Genomic DNA, 21,499 nt, shown 5'->3' on the forward strand with positions numbered 1-21,499 from the left:
CCATTGTTACCCTCTCCAAGAGCAAGGCATGTAATAGTTGGCGAGGTCACAAAGGACCCCAGGGTAACTTCTAAGCAACTGAAGGCCTCTCTCACATTGGTTAATGTTAATGAGTCCACCGTCAGGAGAACACTGAACAACAATGGTGTGCATGGCAGGGTTGCAAGGAGAAAGCCACTGCTCTCCAAAAAGAACACTGCTGCTCATCTGCAGTTTGCTAAAGATCACATGGACAAGCCAGAAGGCTATTGGAAAAATGTTTTGTGGAAGGATAAGACTAAAATAGAACTTTTTGGTTTAAATTAGAAGCGTTATGTTTGGAGAAAGGAAAACACAGCATTCCAGCATAAGAACGTTATCCTATCTGTGTAACATGGTGGCGGTAGTATCATGGTTTGGGGCTGTTTTGCTGCATCTGGGCCAGAATGGCTTGCCATCATTTGATGGAACAATGAATTCTGAATTATACCAGTGAATTCTAAAGGAAAATGTCAGGACATCTGTCCATGAATTGAATCTCAAGAGAAGGTGGGGCATGCAGCAAGACAACAACCCTAAGCACACAAGTCGTTCTACCAAAGAATGGTTAAAGAAGAACAAAGTTTGTTTTGGAATGACCAAGTCAAAGTCCTGACCTTAATCCAACCAAAATGTTGTGGGAGGACCTGAAGCGAGCAGTTTATGTGAGGAAACCCACCAACATCCCAGAGTTGAAGCTGTTCTGTTTGGAGGAATTGGCTAAAATTCCTCCAAGCCGGTGTGCAGGACTGATCAACAGTTACCGGAAACGTTTAGTTGCAGTTATTGCTGCACAAGGGGGTCACACCAGATACTGAAAGCAAAGGGTCACATACTTGTGCCACTCACAGATATGTAATATTGGATCATTTTCCTCAATAAATAAATGACCAAGTATAATATTTTTGTCTCATTTGTTTACCTGAGTTCTCTTTATCCACTTTTAGGACTTGTGTGAAAATCTGATGATGTTTTAGGTCATATTTATGCAGAACTAGAGAAAATTCTAAAGGGTTCACAAACTTTCAAGCACCACTGTAGGGTGGGGGATATAGAAGACTCTCGTCTTGTTTATTTTCATATGACAGCAAGGCCCAAAGTGTATTATTCCCCTCATACCACAGTGATTTGCTTACAATTTCAATTTTTAATTTATGAATGAATGATACATTGCATGTTTTATTTGTTTCTGTTTACATAGAATGTAATTCTCTCCAGCTGAGAATGTTCTGAGACAAAAAAATGTGGGATGTTGTGTGACTGAGAAACCAGAAAGCACAAACTCCTCTGTCCTGAAGACGCCTCCATCTTGGGAAACTTACTGACTGATACCTGGGTCCCCTTCCATAAATGCTAAATAAATGTGTCTTAACGGGGGTTTTTTTCCACCCATTTTCTCCCCATTGTGGTCACCTGCTAGTATCCATCCACCAGCCAGGTCTCTCTAACCATGTGAGCGAAGGCTAACACATGCTTCCTCCAAGACATGTAAAGCCATCAACCTCCTCTTTTCCAAATGCAGCTCATGCTGCGTCACAGGATAGCAAAATGCACCCGGAGGACAGTGCCCTGTGCTGTCTTTCCCACATGCATAAGCTCACAGAAGACCCCAGTCGGCTGTGATTAATAGGGGACAGTGTGTATGCCCCTGGAATGGGATGCTCAATCAGCACAGATGGGTGTGATGGACAGGAGTCCAAATATCTGTATACAGGTTTAGGGGCATCACAGTGGCGCACCTCCAGGGTCCTGGATTTGATTCTAAGCTTGGGTTGCTGTCTGTATGAAGTTTTGCAAGTTCTCCCCCGTCAGTGTAGAAACCCTACGCTTCCTTCCTCTGGGTTCACTCGTTTCTCGTCTCATCTCATTATCTCTAGCCGCTTTATCCTGTTCTACAGGGTCGCAAGCAGGCTGGAGCCTATCCCAGCTGACTGCAGGCGAAAGGCGGGGTACACCCTGGACAAGTCGCCAGGTCATCACAGGGCTGACACATAGACACAGACAACCATTCACACACATTCACACCTACGGTCAATTTAGAGTCACCAGTTAACCTAACCTGCATGTCTTTGGACTGTGGGGGAAACCGGAGCACCCGGAGGAAACCCACGCGGACATGGGGAGAACATGCAAACTCCACACAGAAAGGCCCTTGCTGGCCACGGGGCTCGAACCCAGACCTTCTTGCTGTGAGGCGACAGTGCTAACCACTACACCACCGTGCCGCCCCCACTGGTTTCTCCTTCAGCAAATTGGTCATGCTTAAATTGCCACTAGGTGTGAAATTTTTTCATTTTTTTTTTTTAAATTAAATATGAATTCTAGATATATGGCATTGGAAAAATGCCTAGGCCTAGAAATACCAGAATTGTCAGCAAGCTCAGAGATGTGCGTTGGACTATTTTATTTATTTACTTACTTACTGTGTGGACAGTTATTTTTGTTTGTACTTGCATGTGATTTCATAACAAATTTGGGATATTCTGTTTCCCAAAAGATAAGCAAGTTCTTTGAAAACAACCATGACCCTGACCAGGCAGGTCGTAAGAATTCTGTAAATACATCACATAGTGCCACAGTCATGCTAATGAACATTGCTTTATTTTGCCCTGCAAGCTTCTGACCACTTGTTTATGCCCACAAGGAAGTAAAAACAATTCGTACTTGTGTACCTTGTGTTTACTCCTGTGAGATCTCAGTCCTGACGAACATCTCTAGTCTCAACCAGATGCTCAGTGAACCTTACTGGCAAGCTTTCTTAGGATAATTTTTATACAGGGCTAATGTCTGGCCACGCGACAAAGCTCTACGAGCTATTGGTCTGGCCAAGATATTAAGCCCAACTGTTTCCCAGAGCCCGTGGTTGACCCGCCTCCCTGAAATGCCTCAGTTTGCTACTGGTCGAAGCCAGAAAAGGCTGTGACGAAGCTTAAACCAATCACATCACTCTTTCCTCTGATGTATGCGACGCGGCTAACTGGTAGATTAAACTCTTACCGAAGCCGGTCGGGAGCAAGGCGAAAACGTCCTTCCTTTCAATAAATACCTCCAGGGCTGCTCTTTGCTCCGTTTTCAATGAGAACTTCCCGTTGAATGCTTTCAATACAGCATCTATGCGTAATAGATGCGGAAGCGTGAATGAAGCGCTTCCAGCATAGATTCTGTAAACAATCTATGGCTTCCGGTCGCAGTTCTACTACGTCAGTGCCTTGAACACGCCTCTACCCAGGGCCGTTGGAGATGCTCAAAGTTGATTGGTTCCCGATTTTTCGGGAGCTTGGAAGAGCTGTAGATAGCTTGCCTGGCCAGACTAAGCTCGCAACAGGCCCTCGTGTTGTGTCACGCCTAGGATGGGCAGGCCCAGGCTAAATGTACTGTGTGTGTGGTCTTAGATACATACACACATTTGGGCCTCATTTCTTCCTGTTGTGTTTTCTCTACTCCCAGACTGCGAATTTTGCAAATCCTTCTTCCTCAACAAATGTGAGGTTCATGGACCACCCCTCTTCATCCCAGATACTTCTGTTCCCATGGGAGTCCCTGACCGAGCCAGACAAACTCTTCCTCCTGGGCTAGAAATCCAGAAGTCCAGTATTCCTGATACAGGCCTGGGAGTGTTTAATAAGGGGGAGACTGTTCCAGTAGGTGCACACTTTGGACCCTGCCAGGTAGAGCTGGTAAACAGAGAGGAAGCCAGGAACAGTGGAGACTCCTCGGTTGTGAGTTTTTCATAAATTTATTATGAAGCTTGTATATTTTTAAGAAACAAAATATGATGACTAGATGAAAGTAGCTCCAATTAACATCAATTTCTTCTTGTCACTGATATGTGGACGAGTGGTGTAAATCACAAGTTTGATCACAATGCGATCCTACATCGATTCTTTTAGCCAGTGTGGTGGAAATTCACCTGTTAATAATAGAAATACGAGTAACACCTGAATAATGCTCAAGCAAATGTATTTATTTATTGCATAATTTAATGAAAGTCCCATAAAATCACAAGCCCAGGTAGTCACTAACATAGGTCCTCCCATATCTACTTCTAGGCATGTTCAGCTTCCTGCCTTACACAAGATATTAGTCATAATCATAGCTTCCATCAACATTTTGTAATAGTCTGTTTTCCCAACTGCAGCTGAGAAAAACTGTCCCAAGTTTTCCTTGACTCTGCTGCATCCATGACAACACGGTAGCAGCTTCTCACACGTGCGCAAAAACAAATAACTTATTCATTCACACTTGCAGCTTGTTTCTTTTCTAAATGTCAAGGCTAAACAGAGAAGCATGACACTACAGGATTTGAACATATATTGTTAGCTATAATTAATGCTAAAGTTAATATAAAACTTCTTACCACACCAATGATCTGATGATTTTCGATGCCACACAATTTGCCACTATGAGAGTTGGTTTGATGCTGGGGTATGCAATTGGTATGACTTTTTACGCAATCGGTTTCATTTCCATGAATTCACAAGTGCAAACAAAAGTCAAAAAGTTCTAAGACAGATGTTATAATTTCAAAAGGAATTCAAAAAAGGACTACAAAGAAGGAATTCTCCGATGAAAACATCGCTTGCAGAAGTGTTTAGACTTAAATGGAGGATATGTTGAGAAATAGCTTTGTTATTTTCATAAATAAAGATTTTTTTTCATTTGTCTTAGAATTTTTGACTTGCCCTCGTATAATTTCAACATCGGTTTGGTGAGGGTTGATTTGGATATGTACAGTGGTACTTGAAAGTTTGTGAACCCTTTAGAATTTTCTATATTTCTGCATAATTATGACCTAAAACATCAGATTTTCACACACATCCTAAAAGTGGATAAAGAGAACCCAGTTAAACAAATGAAACAAAAATATTATACTTGGTCATTTATTTATTGAGGAAAATGATCCAATATTACATATCTGTGAGTGTGGGTTTCCTCCGGGTGCTCCGGTTTCCCCCACAGTCCAAAGACGTGTGTGTGTGTGTGTGTGTGAGAGAGCGAGCAGCCTCTCCCCCACCCACGCGCTGAGCGCAGAGACACAGAGTGTCACACAGAAAGTGAAGGATTTTCTCAGAGCACTCCCTCCAAACAATGGGGATTTACACGAAAACGGAAGGAGATATTCACAAAATTCTTTCACATTGAGCACTACAAGGCTCTGATGAACACATTGATGTAATTTTCTTGTCTCTAGTGTAAAAAATGGTATTAGGTAGGCTATCCAGCGCTGGATTTACATACTTTGCAGTTTAACATTTGATACATTTTAGAATGTTAAACTCGTCGCGTCTGTGCTCATGCTTTCCTAAACTGTCGGCCGCAAGAAGCCCTTGCACGAATGCATGTTTTGTTTTGTTTTTTCGTCGTTCGCATGCCGAAAAATTCGCTTGCAAATGCTAGTGAAATGTGCGCACTGTAGAGCCCTGACAATGGGGCCAATGTAGTGGCAGCTGCTAGAATTCTGAAAGAGAGACATGGATGGGCCTCTGTTAGATGTGCAGGGCACACACTGAATTTGGTTGTGCAGAATACACTGAAAAATAACAAAACCATCTCAAGTTGTGTGGCCTCCGCGAGATGCCTGGTGGAGCACTTTAAAAAGAGTGAACCGGCCTGCACAAAACTTAAAGAAAAGCAGCAGCAAATGGGAGTGCAACAGCACATGTTGGTACAGGATGTCGGTACTCGGTGGAACAGTACACTTCATATGCTATCCAGGCTCCTTGAACAGAGATGGCCAGTGGCTGCAGCTCTTTCCGATCCTGCAGTCAACCCACGGGGAAAGCATCACTATTTGGATCTGAAGCCGGAGCAGTGGATCTTGACTGAAGAACTGACTCAGATTCTTGAACCTTTCGAGGGGGCTACTGTGTTCCTGACTGGGGAACAATATGTGACCCTGTCTGTACTTCCTCAGCTGGTACAGACCCTCAAGAAATCCACCCTGAGTTCAGCTTTTGAAATTGCACCAGTGAGGGCATTTCAAGTCAAGTTAAGTTTATTTGTATAGCGCTTTTAACAATAAGCATTGTCGCAAAGCAGCTTTACAGAATTTGAACGACTTAAAACATGAGCTAATTTTGTCCCTAATCTATCCCCAATGAGCAAGCCTGTGGCGACGGTGGCAAGGAAAAACTCCCTCAAATGAGATGAGGAAGAAACCTCAAGAGGAACCAGACTCAAAAAGGAACCCATCCTCATTTGGGCAACAACAGACAGCATGACTATAATATTAACAGTTATAACATGAAGACAGTTTCGTTGATGATGTAACTCTTCATTGATGGAAACTTGAGTGCAAAACTGTTCATGACAACTGCAGTCCTAAAGTTAGCAAGTCAACTGTAGTCCTCAGCCATAAAAGCATTACTGTAAGAGTCCAGAGTGTCCTCCAGGTGGAACTTTCAACTGTCCTCATGGGGCCGTCCTCCACAGGAGCGATGCGATAAAACTCCAACCAGACACAGGGCACCAGGATGGATCAAGCAGGTCCGGGGGGCAGAAGGGGTCAGCATCTCAATCTCAGGACCAACATGTAACTTAGAGGGACAGATGGGGGGGGGGGGGGGGGGAGAAAACACAGGTTGTTAGGTATGCCCTAAAAATGACACAAGTATTAAGTCTGTGTGGTAGGCTCGCAGAGACGAGAGTCTTGACCTTGACATCAGGCATAATACACAACAATGGCATGTTAATATGGTTAAAAACCATGACCTGCTCTGGCTGGATGCTTGATTGGGTGATGGGAGCACACTCCTCAGCAGTGAGGGGATGCAGATGGGACCCTTAGGGCTGGCCAAGACAATTCAGTTACATTTCACCGGGTCTGGGACATGCGACAGAATGTCTGACGGCTGATTCCCTGCAGGCTATGATAGCCAGTTGAGGTCTCCACCAAAAGATTTCCTGTTGACTCCATGTAACTCAGAGGGACAGATGGGGGGGGGGGGAGAAGAGGGAAAGAAAACACGGGTTGTTGGGTATGCCCAACGTCACCTGAATAAGTAGGAACAGTATACATATTGCACTGAGTACAAGCAGGGACTCCGGCAACTAACTATGACAGCATAACTAAAAGGGGAGAGCCAGAAGGTAACACAGGCATGAGGGGCCCCGGGACATAAAGCAGCAGCCACTACACTGTCAACAAACTCGAGTGAGCAAGTGAGTGGGGACTGACAGCATCCATACATCCCAGTTTACCAAAACACTCTATGTCTGAGGGCCCTCTAGATCTACACCTTTACCTCATAAACATCATTAACAAAAGGCTTGACTAAACAGACATGTTTTCAGCCGAGACTTAAACACTGAGACTGTGTCTGATTCCCGAACATTACTTGGAAGGCTGTTCCATAACTGTGGGGCTTTGTAAGAAAAGGCTCTGCCCCCTGATGTAGCCTTCACTATACGAGGTACCAGCAGATAGCCTGCACCTTTTGATGTAAGTAGGTGTGGCGGGTCATAGAGGAGCAGAAGTTCACTCAGGTACTGTGGTGCGAGACCATTTAGTGCTTTAAAGGTCAATAGTAGTATTTTATAATCAATACGAAATTTGATTGGGAGCCAGTGCAGTGTGGATAAGACGGGTGATGTGGTCATATTTTCTAGTTCTAGTAAGGACTCTTGCTGCTGCATTTTGAACTAACTGGAGCTTGTTTATGCACTTATTGGACCATCCAGACAGTAAGGCATTACAATAATCCAACCTGGAGGGAACGAAAGCATGAACTAGTTTTTCCGCATCATGTAATGACATTAAATTTCTTATCTTAGCAATATTTCTGAGATGAAAGAAAGCTATCCGGGTGATGTTGTCAATGTGAGTTTCGAATGAAAGACTGGGGTCAATAATCACTCCGAGGTCTTTTACTGCTGCACGTGAAGAAACAGAAAGGCCATCCAGAGTCACTGTGTAATCAGAAAACTTACTTCTAGCTGTATGTGGTTCTAGTACAAGTACTTCAGTCTTGTCAGAGTTAAGCAGAAGGAAGTTAAGAAGCATCCAGTGTCTAATGTCCTTAACACATTCCTCAGTCAGTGTTTCCCCTAGAAAATGTTTGAAGGTGCGGTGGCAAGACCTGCGCTCAGACGTCCCACCCCAGTACGAGGATACGGGAGCATTCTGAGAAATTTTTTTGACAAAACACACACTAAAATGGTGACCCTTTGTAAGGGAATAAATTAATAAACCTAGTCTTGAAAGAACAAGCATAACCTGCAGAGCAAGGCAGTTTAGAGAACAGTCAGGGAGACTAAATTTCCCCCACACCTAACCCCTTCAATAAAAGGCCTCTTTGGAGAGCCAGTTTTTGGTGTCTGCTTATGCTGGCGACATAAGCGACAGAACATTCCTGTTGGTAAAGACCAGTGTTAGTTTTTGTTATTGCTAATTAACACAACAAAGACTATGAGTGGCAGAATTGGTTGATATTAAAGTAGCCACAGAATACTTGCCATGGTCAGTGTGGTAAAGCCAAGGTTTGTATCTGGGCTTGTCAACCCATGTAGGGTCCCAGCCCGTGGCCCTGTGTTTGCCCTTCTTTTGGCTGCTCTCCTCTCTCTCTTCCCTCTTTTCACATTCTCTTTCCTGTTCTGGCAGTCTGCTTTGCTCTCCTGCTTACTGCTACCTGCCTAAAATGTTCATATTTTCAAAACATTTACATTGACATTTTGAAATTAACGTGGTTTTGATCATTTCTGATCTGATATGGCATTTCGCAGATGATCACACACACCCACTGATGTTCGGAAAAGGGTCTGTGTTTAAAAACTCATGTCAGTGTTGTACTTTCTGCAACAGTGTATGCTCGAATTAGGGATGGACATCACATAACCAATAGCCTAGATTAATCGATAATTGACCATTAAGAATTTCATTAAGAAGAATGACGTTCATGTTCATCGACCAAAATGAATAGCCTATAGGTTGTTGCATTGTGCGTAGTGCAAGTCTTCAAGCAATGAATTTTGCTGTCTGTCATGGACAAACATTTGGCCGTATCCTGGCTTCAGTTACCTACGGAGCTTCCGTAGCGTAGGTCAATCGCTTAAAAATCAACATGAAGCAGCACGGCGAAGTGTGGCGTGGGACCATTTTTAAATGTCTGAGTTTACTGTCATCACTATAATGGAGCGTATAAATACAATTCATCCACAACAAAAATGATGTAGCCTACCATTTGAACAGCGTGCACCGGAGCCTTGTAAAATGACGGTGGCGGTTCATCTCAATTCCAACTATCGACTCGGTGTTAGACTACGGACAAGAAGGAGATGGAACATCTCATAGTAAAACTAAGATAGTTAAATACAAACATTATGGCTTTGGTTCTAAAAACACACCGAAGAGGGTCTGAAGTTTCGATATTTAGTGTATAGGCTATCAGATAGAACCTGTGGTTTGTATCCAAGGACGGTTCGCAAACCGCAAGATCTATAGTAAAACTAAAATATCTAAAAATAATTGATTACAAAGACGTGTTTTTATTATGAAAATAAATCGAAGAGGGTCTGAAATATTGATCTTAAGAGTATTTAGGCTTATCTGTAAATGGGATGATGGCGTCGTCCGTTCACCAATATAGCCTATTAAAACACCGACCCCGGCCGCTATGGGATACAATATGGCCGACGCCGGCCGCCATGGAATCTAATGGGATAAATTATAGCAATAATTATGATTACTTTAATATAAAGATGTTAATTATTATTCGATTATTCATCGTTAATTCTCCCGACAATCGGCGAAGAAAACGCAATCGAATGCCCATCCCTAGCTCGAATGACTTTTATTTTGCACAAATGAATCTTACCTGCTGGCACGGTGGTGTAGTGGTTAGCGCTGTCGCCTCACAGCAAGAAGGTCCTGGGTTCGAGCCCCGGGGCTGGCGAGGGCCTTTCTGTGTGGAGTTTGCATGTTCTCCCCGTGTCCGCGTGGGTTTCCTCCGGGTGCTCCGGTTTCCCCCACAGTCCAAAGACATGCAGGTTAGGTTAATTGGTGACTCTAAATTGAGCGTAGGTGTGAATGTGAGTGTGAATGGTTGTCTGTGTCTATGTGTCAGCCCTGTGATGACCTGGCGACTTGTCCAGGGCACGGACGGATTAAAAGAATGGGCTCAAAGGGCTGCAGCCCCGGGCCTCACCACCAAGTGGGGCCTCCAGTTGCTGATGTCAAGTGACTAAAGTTAGTAGAAGTAGAGTAAAAAACGAGCGAAAATGTCGGGTCAAAGGAAACACGAGAGCGGGGCCAAAAAAAGAAAATTACAAGCAATAAAACACGAAAGAGTGACAGAATTACATAAGAAAACACCCAAACTAATGCATACCTACTGGGTCGGAAAGGGAATTACGGCACCCACACTTTGTCAACATAAAGATGACAATTTTTCGGCTTCTGAAAGGACTTATAAAAGTCAGAAACAATGTCTGAGCAAAACATTGTTCAGCCGCTCGCTCAGAAACGGAGAAAAGGTTTGCAATGTTAAGTTGGCTTTCTTATTCTTAAGAGAATGGCTTTCTTACTCCCCATCCACTGGAAACGTGTTTTGCTTTTTTTTTTTTGCAAACTATTCAGTCACGAATCATCCGCTTTCACACATGGATTTTCAGATTGGAAGCATTCCGTTGACCGGGTGGAGATGCATGAAGCGGGCCAGCCTCACCGAAATGCAGTGCTCACTTGGCTTGCGCGCACGCAGGTACGTGGGATAGACGCGGAGCTGCAGGATCAACTCAAAGATGAGGCTAATTACTGGAGAGAAGTACTGCGGAGAATTGTGGCAGTAATTAAATTTTTGTCAGAGCGTGGGCTCGCATTCCGCAGAGACAACGAAACACTGGGCTCAGTGCACAACGGCAACTATTTGGGAATTTTAGAGTTGCTGGGCAAGTTTGACCCCTTTCTGGATGAACACTTGAAAAAATACGGAAATAAGGGGCGAGGGACACCCTCATATTTGTCATCTACTATATGCGAGGAGTTTATTGGTCTCATGGGTCAGCGAGTTCAAGCAGAGATCATTATGCAGCTGCAAAACGTGAAGTATTTTTCTCTGATAGTGGATTCTACACCGGATTTGAGTCACATTGACCAGTTAACGTTTGTGGTGCGTTATGTGTCTGAGGAGGGCAAAATCTTTGAGAGATTTTTGACATTTCTGCCCATATTCAGCCATACAGGCGAGTCCCTTTTTGACTCTGTCACAAGTGTGCTGCAGGACATGCACATTGACATCAGAAATTGCAGGGGACAGTGCTTTGACAATGCGTCCAACATGTCAGGTGCGTACAAGGGATTGCGTGCTCGAATTCAGGAAAGAAACCCCCTTGCTAATTGGATTCCATGTGCGGCCCACTCCCTGAACCTTGTTGGGGTCTGTAGTGTGGATTGTTGCCGTGACGCCAGGTTTTTTTTAGGCTGATTCAATCCATTTTCACTTTTTTCGCAGCTTCGCCTAGCCGCTGGAAAATATTAATGGATGGACTTGAGTCTAACGAGAACAAACGCATGGAGACGGTGAAGGGACTTTCATCTACGCGATGGGCGGCACATGCATGGGCTACAAAATCTCTCCGTTTAAATTTCAGAAATGTCCACGACACTTGAAAGGAGATAGCGGAAGATGACAATCAGAAATCAGCCGCACGCGAGGAGGCGAAATCCCTGGCAAAAAAATTGAATAGATTCGAGACAGCATTCCTCACCATCATATGGGATACCGTGCTGCAAAGATTTGAAATCACAAGCACGGCCCTGCAGACAGTGGATTTGGACCTAGTTACCGCTGTGGAATTACTCCAGTCCCTCATAGACTTTGTGTCCAATTTACGCTCCCAGTTCAAACACTTGGAATCCCAGGCCAAATCACTGTTATTGTCGCAGCAGTACACAGTGACTCGACTAGTGAAGCACACCACCCGAGCCGATGACACCGACGAACCTGACCATGTGCACAATGCGGGAGAAGACCGATTTCGGGAGACATTCTTTGTCATAATAGACAAACTGATTAGTGCATTACAGCAGAGACACGCAGTGTACAAAGAAACCTGCACATACTTCGGATTTCTAACGCAACTAGATAAATTGTCCCTCAGTGAAATACACGAGAAAAGTGTCAACCTGCAGGCAAAATACCATGAAGACCTGGCGGATGATTTCCCTGACGAACTGGGGCAGTTTGTGCATTTCGCAAAAGTTTCCACTGAAAACAGAAAGCCGAGGAACTTACTGGCATTCATTCGAGAGAGGCATCTACAAAATGTTTTCCCAAATGTCGACATAGCACTCAGGATTTACCTTACATTGCCTGTCAGCAATGCCAGCGGGGAGGGGTCATTTTCCAAACTGGGCATTATCAAGCATAGACTGAGAACATCAATGTTGGAGGAGAGACTGAACAATCTGACTTTAATGTCAATAGAGCATCACATACTGGGCCAACTGGACTTTGAGGAGCTCATTGATGATTTTGCATTGAGGAAGAGCAGAAAACGGGCCTTTTGAAATCACTTGGTGAGTCATGTTTTTTTTCTGACGGGCCGCCGCTGCCTACTTAATATGCTCCATTAATTGTAAAATAGTTTTTAGCGTGTTTGTGTGCACATTTCAAATAGCCTACCCCGAATATGTTGCACCATAAATTTGCCTGTCTGCCTTCTTGCTTGGGTTTGTGAGTAACCTGGACATGTGTGTATTTTGAACATGTATTCATTGAGCTTTTTAAAAATGTTTTTTAAATACTGGTCAATTACAACTTTGTGAATTACATATAATCTCTATTGACTTGTTTCGCGAAAAAGGTTTGTGGCTTTTAAAATGTGGGTCACCATGAACAAAAGTTTGTGAAACACTGGTCTACAGTACCTACAGGCTATACATATTGATTTATGCATTTATTCATTTAAAATATTATTATTACTACTATACACGATAATGTTTCCTTTCATTCTATCTGACTAAGCTACAAGTATTGCAAAACTTCCCTTTTTTTAAAATCTAAATCATACCTTAAGATAAGTTTTCTTCTATCTACACTGAAAAAAGTGAAACAAAGCTGTTGTTCATTTAATGTATTTGTTTTCATTCCAGTGAATTAAAAAAAAATAGTTTGCTCCCATATTCAAAAGTTGTTTAAATGAATTTAAAATATTCAGGTTTAACAATCTTTGTTAAACCTGAATATTTTAAATTCATTTAAACAACTTTTGAATATGGGAGCAAACAATTTTTTTTATTCACCAGAATGAAAACAAATACATTAAATGAACAACAGCTTTGTTTCACTTTTTTCAGTGTACATTAAGTAATAAAACCAATGTATTCGGGGGCGCTGTGGCTCAGTTGACTAAAGGCGCCATGCCATAAATCCGGGGACCCGGGTTCGATTCCGACCTGAGGTCATTTCCCCCATCCCTCTCCAGCTCATTTCCTGTCTCTACACTGTCCTATCAAATAAAGGTGAAAAAAGCCCCAAAAAAATCTTTTTAAAAAAATTATTTATTTTAATTTAGGAAAATCTGAAATAATTGCTTTGGTTCAACCATCAGAAATTGGTTTACATGAAGTTAAATATTTCAGGTCAAATCAAATGAATTATTTATATTGTATAACACTACAATATTAGGTGTGATCGATTACCTCAATTTTTTTAATTTGAGCCAATGTTTAATTTTTTTCAGTGTACCACAAATACATTTTATTACCTTTTCTGGGATTATTAGCCTAATACAAGTCATCATAAGTTTAATTTCTTAGTTTCTTTCTTCCTACATTTTTAAGTATAGGTCTATTCAGATGTGTTTTGTTTTCCATCATTATTCTGTCAGCTTTGTCAACACTACTGCAATGAGTCATGGCAATAAAGCTACCCTTGAATTGAATTGAATTGAATTCATATTGCCAGTTTGCTTTAAACCGTAGTGTGTCATAGATTGGTACTGTGTGCGCTGATGTGTCAGTGCACCTGTCGTGGGTTTGTGTGAGGTCATGCGTTAGGACACGATATGAAGGGCCTCATCCTGGTAATTAGCCCTGGGCCTCAGAAAGTGTTAATCTGGCCCTGGTCCAGGGTGTACCCCGCCTTTCGCCCGTAGTCAGCTGGGATAGGCTCCAGCTTGCCTGCGACCCTGTAGAAGGATAAAGCGGCTAGAGATAATGAGATGAGATGAGATGAGATGAATCTTACCTGCCCAGTTTCTTCATCTGTTGCCTTTCTTTTTTTGGTGAAATACTTCAACAAGCTCACCTGCAATTGAAAGATATCGCGTTGACATTATCAGTCGACTTAATTAAGCTCAAATAAAAACTAGCGCTCTGGCGATAGGCTGTAATGAAATCGAAAAAACTGCCCTTACATTTCTCACGAACTATATCTGGAAAATGCCAAACAATAATCTATCTAGAAGATCTATGTAGTTGTTTACATGTGGATATTCATCCCCTCAGTTTGTGAACGGACTAATCTACCACAGAAGACCGGGAGGCCAAACGAGACGCCTCAGCAGTAGTCAGTACTCAGTATGTAACATAACGTGGCCTAACATAGTTTTACATAACGTAATTATGTGACATAACGAAACATAATTTCAAGTAACACTGGAAATATAAGGTAACATAACATCTGCTGTCTACTTTTCAAGAATTGTTGCCAACACTTACCTTTCCCAATTTGACAGCTGAAGTGACAGCCGCGTAGCAGTTAGTTTACCTCAGGTTGGCTTGGCTACGCTGCTCCAGGCGGAACGTTGTCCAATCAGAGCCCACGGCGACCCGTGGAAACCAATCAAGTAACTGCTAGCTCGGCCAGTGGAACTGCGCTTCGCCCCAAACGCAAAGACTGGGCAAGCAACGGATAATGTAGTCGAATACATATAGCTCCTAGGGGTATTCCTGAAGGTGCGGCGGCCCGCCGCAGCCAATTGTACATAGCGGAAACACAGTCAGTTCTATAAAGCTGGTGTCTCTCATCAGGTTTTGGAGAAACATACAACTGTGTGTCATCAGCATAACAGTGGAAACTAATACAATGTTTACGAATAATATCACCCAGAGGTAACATATATAGAGAAAAAAGCAGTGGACCCGAGACAGAACCTTGTGGAACACCAAACTTTACCTCAGTACGTCTAGAAATATCACCATTTATATCAACATACTGATAACGATCAGTTAAATAAGAGCTGAGCCAGGAGAGGGCCGTTCCCTTAACTCCCACAACATTTCCTAGTCTATCCAGAAGAATGGAATGATCAATCAGACCCTCCAAGATTTCGCGATGTTGTGATTTGCAACTTCAACGCAAATTCAACCAATCCCCGCGAATTCAGGGCGGTGTTGCAATTATATCCAATCACCGCAACTTTCCCGCAAATTTGACCAATCCTTGGCGTCGTCTTGAGGTGACGTCAACAAACTACCTTCCGCCTTACTTCCAGTGTTGCCAGATTGGGCGGTTTCCCGTCCAGTTGGGCGGTTTCAAGTGCATTTTGGCGGGTTCTGAACATATTTTGGGCTGGAAAACGTCAGCAGTATCTGGCAACACTGCTTACTTCCGTGTATACGTTCAAGAGAAGCAGCATGTGCGAGTCAGTGTTTATATAGGCTTAAATTCTGTTACTGAAAGTGTGTTATGTTTACAGTGAAGGACTGTGTGCACTTTATTTTTTTTACTTAATACAAGAAATTAATGGATGCCAACATTTTTGCCAAAATGGTATTTTATTTTCCATTGTTTAGGCAGCTTCAGCATCATACTGTGAGATTCTGTTCAAATTGTTTTTTTTTCTTCTATGAAGCCTGAGCCATTTATTTTATTAGTTTATAATTATTGTTTAATTTAGTCTTCAGGAGAGACTGCCTGCACACAGTACTAGTATTAATAGTTTTTTTTTTTTTTCTTACATGAAAGCTGAGGCATTTATATTATATTTTAAGGTAACTTCATGTTGTGCTGTGAGGTTCTATGCACTTTAACTTTTGAACCAACAGGTGCATTTGCATAAGTAAAGCCTACTTTTCTGCATTTTCGTAGTCCTGGTAATCTTTTATATTGGTAAAGTTGTTTATAGGACCATTTCTCAGTGTCTTTTTTTTTTTAATCAATAGTTTTTCAGTAATAACTTAATATTTAACATATCACTCAATTTTAATCACAAAAAGAGAAAATCGCAACAATTCCTTGCAACTTTCACTTCCTCCCGCAATGTAATCGCAACAAAAACCTAAAAAACACCACAACTTTCATCACAGTTTTTTGGAAACCCCCCGCAACATCAGACATTTTAGCCCGCAACAATCACAAAAAAGGCCCACGAAATCCTGGGGGGACTGATCAATGGTATCAAATGCTGCATTAAGGTCAAGCAACACAAGTAGCGAGACAGCCCTGATCAGACGCCAACAGTAGGTCGTTTACTACTTTAACCAAAGCTATTTCTGTGCTGTGATAAGGTCTAAATCCTGACTGATACATTTCATGGATGTTATTCCAATGTAAATATGAGCATAACTGCTGTGCCACAGCTTTTTCAAGGATCTTGGAGTTATCTCCAAGTTATCTCTTGGAGTTATCTCCAACCTTTATAGGGGAGGTTTGATATTAGCCTATAATTGAACAGCTGACAGGGATCAAGGTCAGGTTTTCTAAAGCCTAGGTCACAACCGGATGTATGATTTTTTTTGGCCGTGCGATTTTTGGAGTTTCCCAAATCGCTGCGTTTTTTTTGTTTGTTTGTTTGTTTGTTTGTTTGTTTGTTTGTGGAGAAAGACGCACGTTGGCTGTAAGTTTTTCTTGCAAGCTGAAAAAAAACGTAAGCGCCCGTAGAGTTTGTTTGACATGACAATGAACCTCTGCGGCCGGTCTGTGGCCAGTCTACGGCTTGAAAATCAACACGTCACACGCGTGCCCTCCGTGCGTTTCTTGCGTTTTTTGCATGTAGACCGGCCGTAGGAGCACGTACAGCCGGTTGTGACCTAGGCTTAATCAGGGGTTTGATAACTGCTAGTTTAAAGGATTTGGGTACATAGCCAATCGTAAGAGGAGAATTTATTATTTTTAGAAGTGGTTCAATTACTTCAGGTATTATCTGTTTGAATAGACGTGTAGGTAAGGGATCTAGTACGCAAGTTGAGACTTTTGATGCAGAGATTAATGAAAGTAATTCAGTTTCTTTAAGGGGAGTAAAACATTCTAACTGACGATCTGATAGAGTTATATTGTTAACTACAAGTTCACTTTCATTGTCTGACCTTAAATTAGTAGTTTGAATTTTTTGTTGGATATTCTCAATTTTGTCATTAAAAAAGTTGATGAAATCGTTACTATTATATACTACAGGTGTGCATGTGTCTATAGTGGACTTATTCCTGGTTAATTTTGCTACAGTATTAAATAGGAATCTAGGATTATTTTTGTTATCTTCTATTAGGGAGGAGAGATATGTTGATCTCGCAGCACTAAGAGCTTTCCCATACTTCAGGAAGCTCTCCTTCCATGCTAATTTGAACACTACCAATTTTGTTTGACGCCATTTATGTTCCAATTTTTGAGTGGTCTGTTTTAATGTGCAAGTGTCATCATTATACCAGGGTGCTAATTTTTTGTCTCTGACCATTTTCCTTTTTAGAGGAGCTACATTATCTAAGGTATGGCGGAATGTTGACCCTAAGCTTTCAGTTGCCTGATGAAGTTCTGCAGGGGCTGACAGTGACCCAATCAAAGTTGATAACTCTGGGAGATCATTTATAAAGCTCTGTGCAGTAGTTGACGTGAATGTACGTTTAATACAGTAGTGTGGTGAGGTGCATATATTATTACTCAGACATAATTTGAATGAGATGAGATAATGATCTGAGAACTTCAGACTGTGGAAGTATGACTATATTGTCTACATTTAACCTGAATGTTAGTATTAGATCAAGGGTGTGACGACCATTATGGGTCAGTCCTATGACATTCTGATTAATCCCTACTGAATCTAAAATGGACACAAACGCTGTTTTCAGAGGTCTTCTGGGTTATCAAAGTGAATATTAAAATCTCCGACAACTAAAGTTTTGTCTAAGGAAATAACCAGATCTGAGATTAAATCTGCAAATTCAGAAAGAAACTCAGAATATGGCCCCGGGGGCCTGTAAATAATAAGCAATGGAATTAACTGGGTAGACTTATTTTTCAAGGCTACATACATTTATGAGTATGAAGAACTTCAAATGTATTCAATTTATAACCAGGTTTTTGTGTTACACCTAGATAATCATTATAAATAACCGCAACGCCGCCTCCTCTGCCAGTTAGACGAGGCTGGTGTATATAACTGTATCCAGGAGGACTCGCTTCATTTAATGCTATATATTCATTTGGCTTAATCCATGTTTCAGTTAAACAAAGTACATTAAACTCCTGATCAATAATGAGTTCATTAACCATCAGCGCTTTAGATGTAAGAGATCTAATATTTAATAGCCCCACCTTTAGATCAAAGGTGCTAGCAGCAGCTGTACAGTCAGTATGATCTAATTTTATATTGATTAGGTTACTGGAGCAAACTCTCTGAAAATTTCTACCTTTTTGTTGAGCTCGGGGAACAGACACAGTCTTGATGTAGTGGACCCTGAGTGATGACTCTGTGCAGCTAGCAGACAGTCGGTTTAGCCTGTTCGTCTGCTCCCTGGCCTTGGCTCTGGATTGTCAGAAATTAACTAGGCCTGTTCTGAGACTATGACCTATGCTGCAGGAAATGAGAGCAGCACCTTCCCGAGTGGGATGGATACCATCCCGCCCTAACAGGCCAGCAGTGCCCTCAAAATTAGCCCAATTATCTATAAAGCCCACACTGTTTTCAGAGCACCACCTGGACAGCCAGCAGTTCAGCGACCATAACCTGCTGTAAGCTACATCACCACGCCGTATTGGGATGGGGCCAGAGCATACTACAGCATCCGACATCGCCTTCGCTAATTTAAACACCTCTACAAAGTTACTCTTAGTAACCTCAGACTGACAAAGGCGTATATCATTAGCTCCTGCATGGATAACTATCTTTGAGAACCTGTGCTTGCCTAGGACCCTAAGATTACCTGCTGTGTCCAGCACCCTGGCTCCCGGTATACACCTGACTAAAGCTGCTGGTGCCCCTAAAGGCTGAGCTAATTTCACGTGCTGTATGATAGAGTCCCCTATAACCAGAGCTATTTCAGGTTTCTCAGTGGGTGCATCACTAAGGAGAGCAAACCTGTTCAACACGTGACGCGGAAAGGAGTGGTGCTCCCATGGGCGAGCCTCAGCGGTAGCTTTGGCTCTATGCTTATGCTACCGAGTCGTCACCCATTCACCCCACTGTAAGGGCTCTAATGCTGGAGTTGGGGGATTACTAACTCCACCTAGGGCATCCAGACTTTCCCCTACAGAAACTACACTGTTCTCACGCGCACTAACCTTCTCTAAAGCCTGGACACGTGCTTCTAGCACTGGAATCTTCTCCGTCAGAGAGCTAACTAATAATTTCAGGGTCTTGCAGCTGAACAGATCACTGACAGGTGGGAAGGCCTGTTTGTATTTAAACCTGAGGACCCTAACACTGCCCTCCTTGCTGCTGCCTTGGACCCCCGGTTCAGAAAACTTAAAGGGGAATGGACATTAAAATTTGTCCTAAAACTGTTTCCCTATCGCGATCTAGCATAAAATTTGCTTTCTTTTGATATACAGCAAGCTAGTATCCAAATCACAAAATCCAAGATATTTAACAATAACATCGGCAGTAATCGCTATCCCAGTTCGTTTTTTTTGCTGCCATACGATAATCTGGGCGCCATATTGTGACGTCAGCGCAGTAATCCACTCCGTGTAAACAACAAGGAAAAGCAATGTCTGACTCGGATGTCAGTGAAATTAACGTGGATTTGTCCGAATTTTCAGAAGAATTATCTGATGATAATGGGTTAGAAGAAAGAGAACTTTCACAGGTTCAACCTAGAGATATTCAACCATATCGATTTGAACCATATGTGCCAGATACAGAACTCGAAGTGTCTGATGATGATTTTTGCTCCATGCAGTCCATGCAATGTCCTTTCAGCCATGTTTTTGCTCCGTGTCATGGCTGAATCCTGAATGACTCCTATTTGTATAAATAGGGCACTACATAGGCAGTAGTGGTAGTTTCTTTTTCCCTGCCATGGAAGCGCACTTGTATACTGAGGAGGAAAGCAATTTGCATTACAGCTGTGAGGCGGCTCGGCTTTCCTTTTCAGGCGCTCTCGTTTTCTGTTAGAATTTGGTAAAGAAAAAAATAAATAAATATTATTTACCAGCTTACCGGGTCCATGAACATAAATCTGACAGCTGACAAGGTCGGGATATAAATGAATCGAATACAAACCACCCGCCGGGACTCCTACTTATGCGGCTCCAGCTTATCCTTGAAGCTGGAGCCGCAGCTGGATGAAGCCGGCAGCGCGCAGTGATAAGAAGGGAGAGAAAATGGTGCCAAGCGATTGCGAGGTCTGACTTTTTATTTGGCAACGGTTTTGTGATGCAAATATATCACTCTTTTGAACACATACTGTTTTGAGACGAAAAACGTTTTACTTTCGTGACCCCAACAAACTTGCCGGACTACTTTCGTCTGGACAAGAACTGGACTCACAGGATGCTGTCAGGGGTAAGTCAGTGTGTTTGCACAACACTATTGATGGGGATGCCATACAGATTCATGTCAAAAATCCCGAACTCTCCCTTTAACATAATATTTTGTGAATGTTACATTGAGCACGGGTTCATTGTACTTGTTTTGTCCATAGATTCCTCATATGCGAGTCCTTTGGAAACCTAAAAAGTGTCACATTGTGACTAGGAATATTCAAGCGGGGTGCTTGAATCTGTGATATTTCGAACTATTGTGTCGATTTGTAAAAAAACGATGTGTTTACTGATAAAAACTGCCGTGTATTGGTGGACAAAATATTATAATCTTTACGAATAAATGAACTTGTGTTGGTCCTTTCTGTATCCCTTTAAGTTCTTGCCTTCTGAAGAATCATTTAAGGTCCAAAGCACAATTCAAACAATGGCACTAACTGTCAAAGGCAAGAAAGACAGTTTAATGAGCTGGGAAATGAATCCACCACCAACATAGAAGACGACCACCCAGCTACTCAAGCCCAGGGATCATCTCTCAATGTTCTCGGATCATCATCAGACTCCAATAGCAGTGATGAAGAGGATGATGAGAAGCAAAATCAAGAGGTGCGGAGGGAGGTCTTACAATATTTTTGGTGAACATCCTCTCTCCAAAAAAGAGGATCCACTGCCATGGTGGAGAGCAAATGCAGCAAGATATCCAACCCTGGCTAAGCTTGCAAAGTCTTTTCTGAGTATTCCAGCCATCTCAACGCCCTCAGAGCATTTGTTCTCTGCTGCTGGGAACATTGCCTCAGAGCGTAGGCAAGACTTATTTCTGGCCATGTCAATATACTGACATT

The 21,499-nt window shown here is 42.4% G+C and overlaps 1 protein-coding gene across 5 annotated transcripts in view; it reads left to right on the forward strand.

Annotated features, from left to right (window-relative positions):
• LOC132865867 (zinc finger protein 883-like) overlaps positions 1 to 21,499 on the forward strand; it is a 154,132-nt gene that overhangs the window by 102,275 nt on the left and 30,358 nt on the right. For all 5 annotated transcript variants that reach the window (XM_060898368.1, XM_060898371.1, XM_060898369.1 and 2 more), the window contains one exon: positions 3,466 to 3,737. In XM_060898368.1, coding sequence (XP_060754351.1) covers positions 3,466 to 3,737 — 272 coding nt within the window. The remainder of the gene's footprint in view (positions 1 to 3,465; positions 3,738 to 21,499) is intronic.

The sequence above is a fragment of the Neoarius graeffei genome, chromosome 18 (assembly GCF_027579695.1).
Source record: "Neoarius graeffei isolate fNeoGra1 chromosome 18, fNeoGra1.pri, whole genome shotgun sequence".
Lineage (NCBI taxonomy): Eukaryota > Metazoa > Chordata > Actinopteri > Siluriformes > Ariidae > Neoarius > Neoarius graeffei.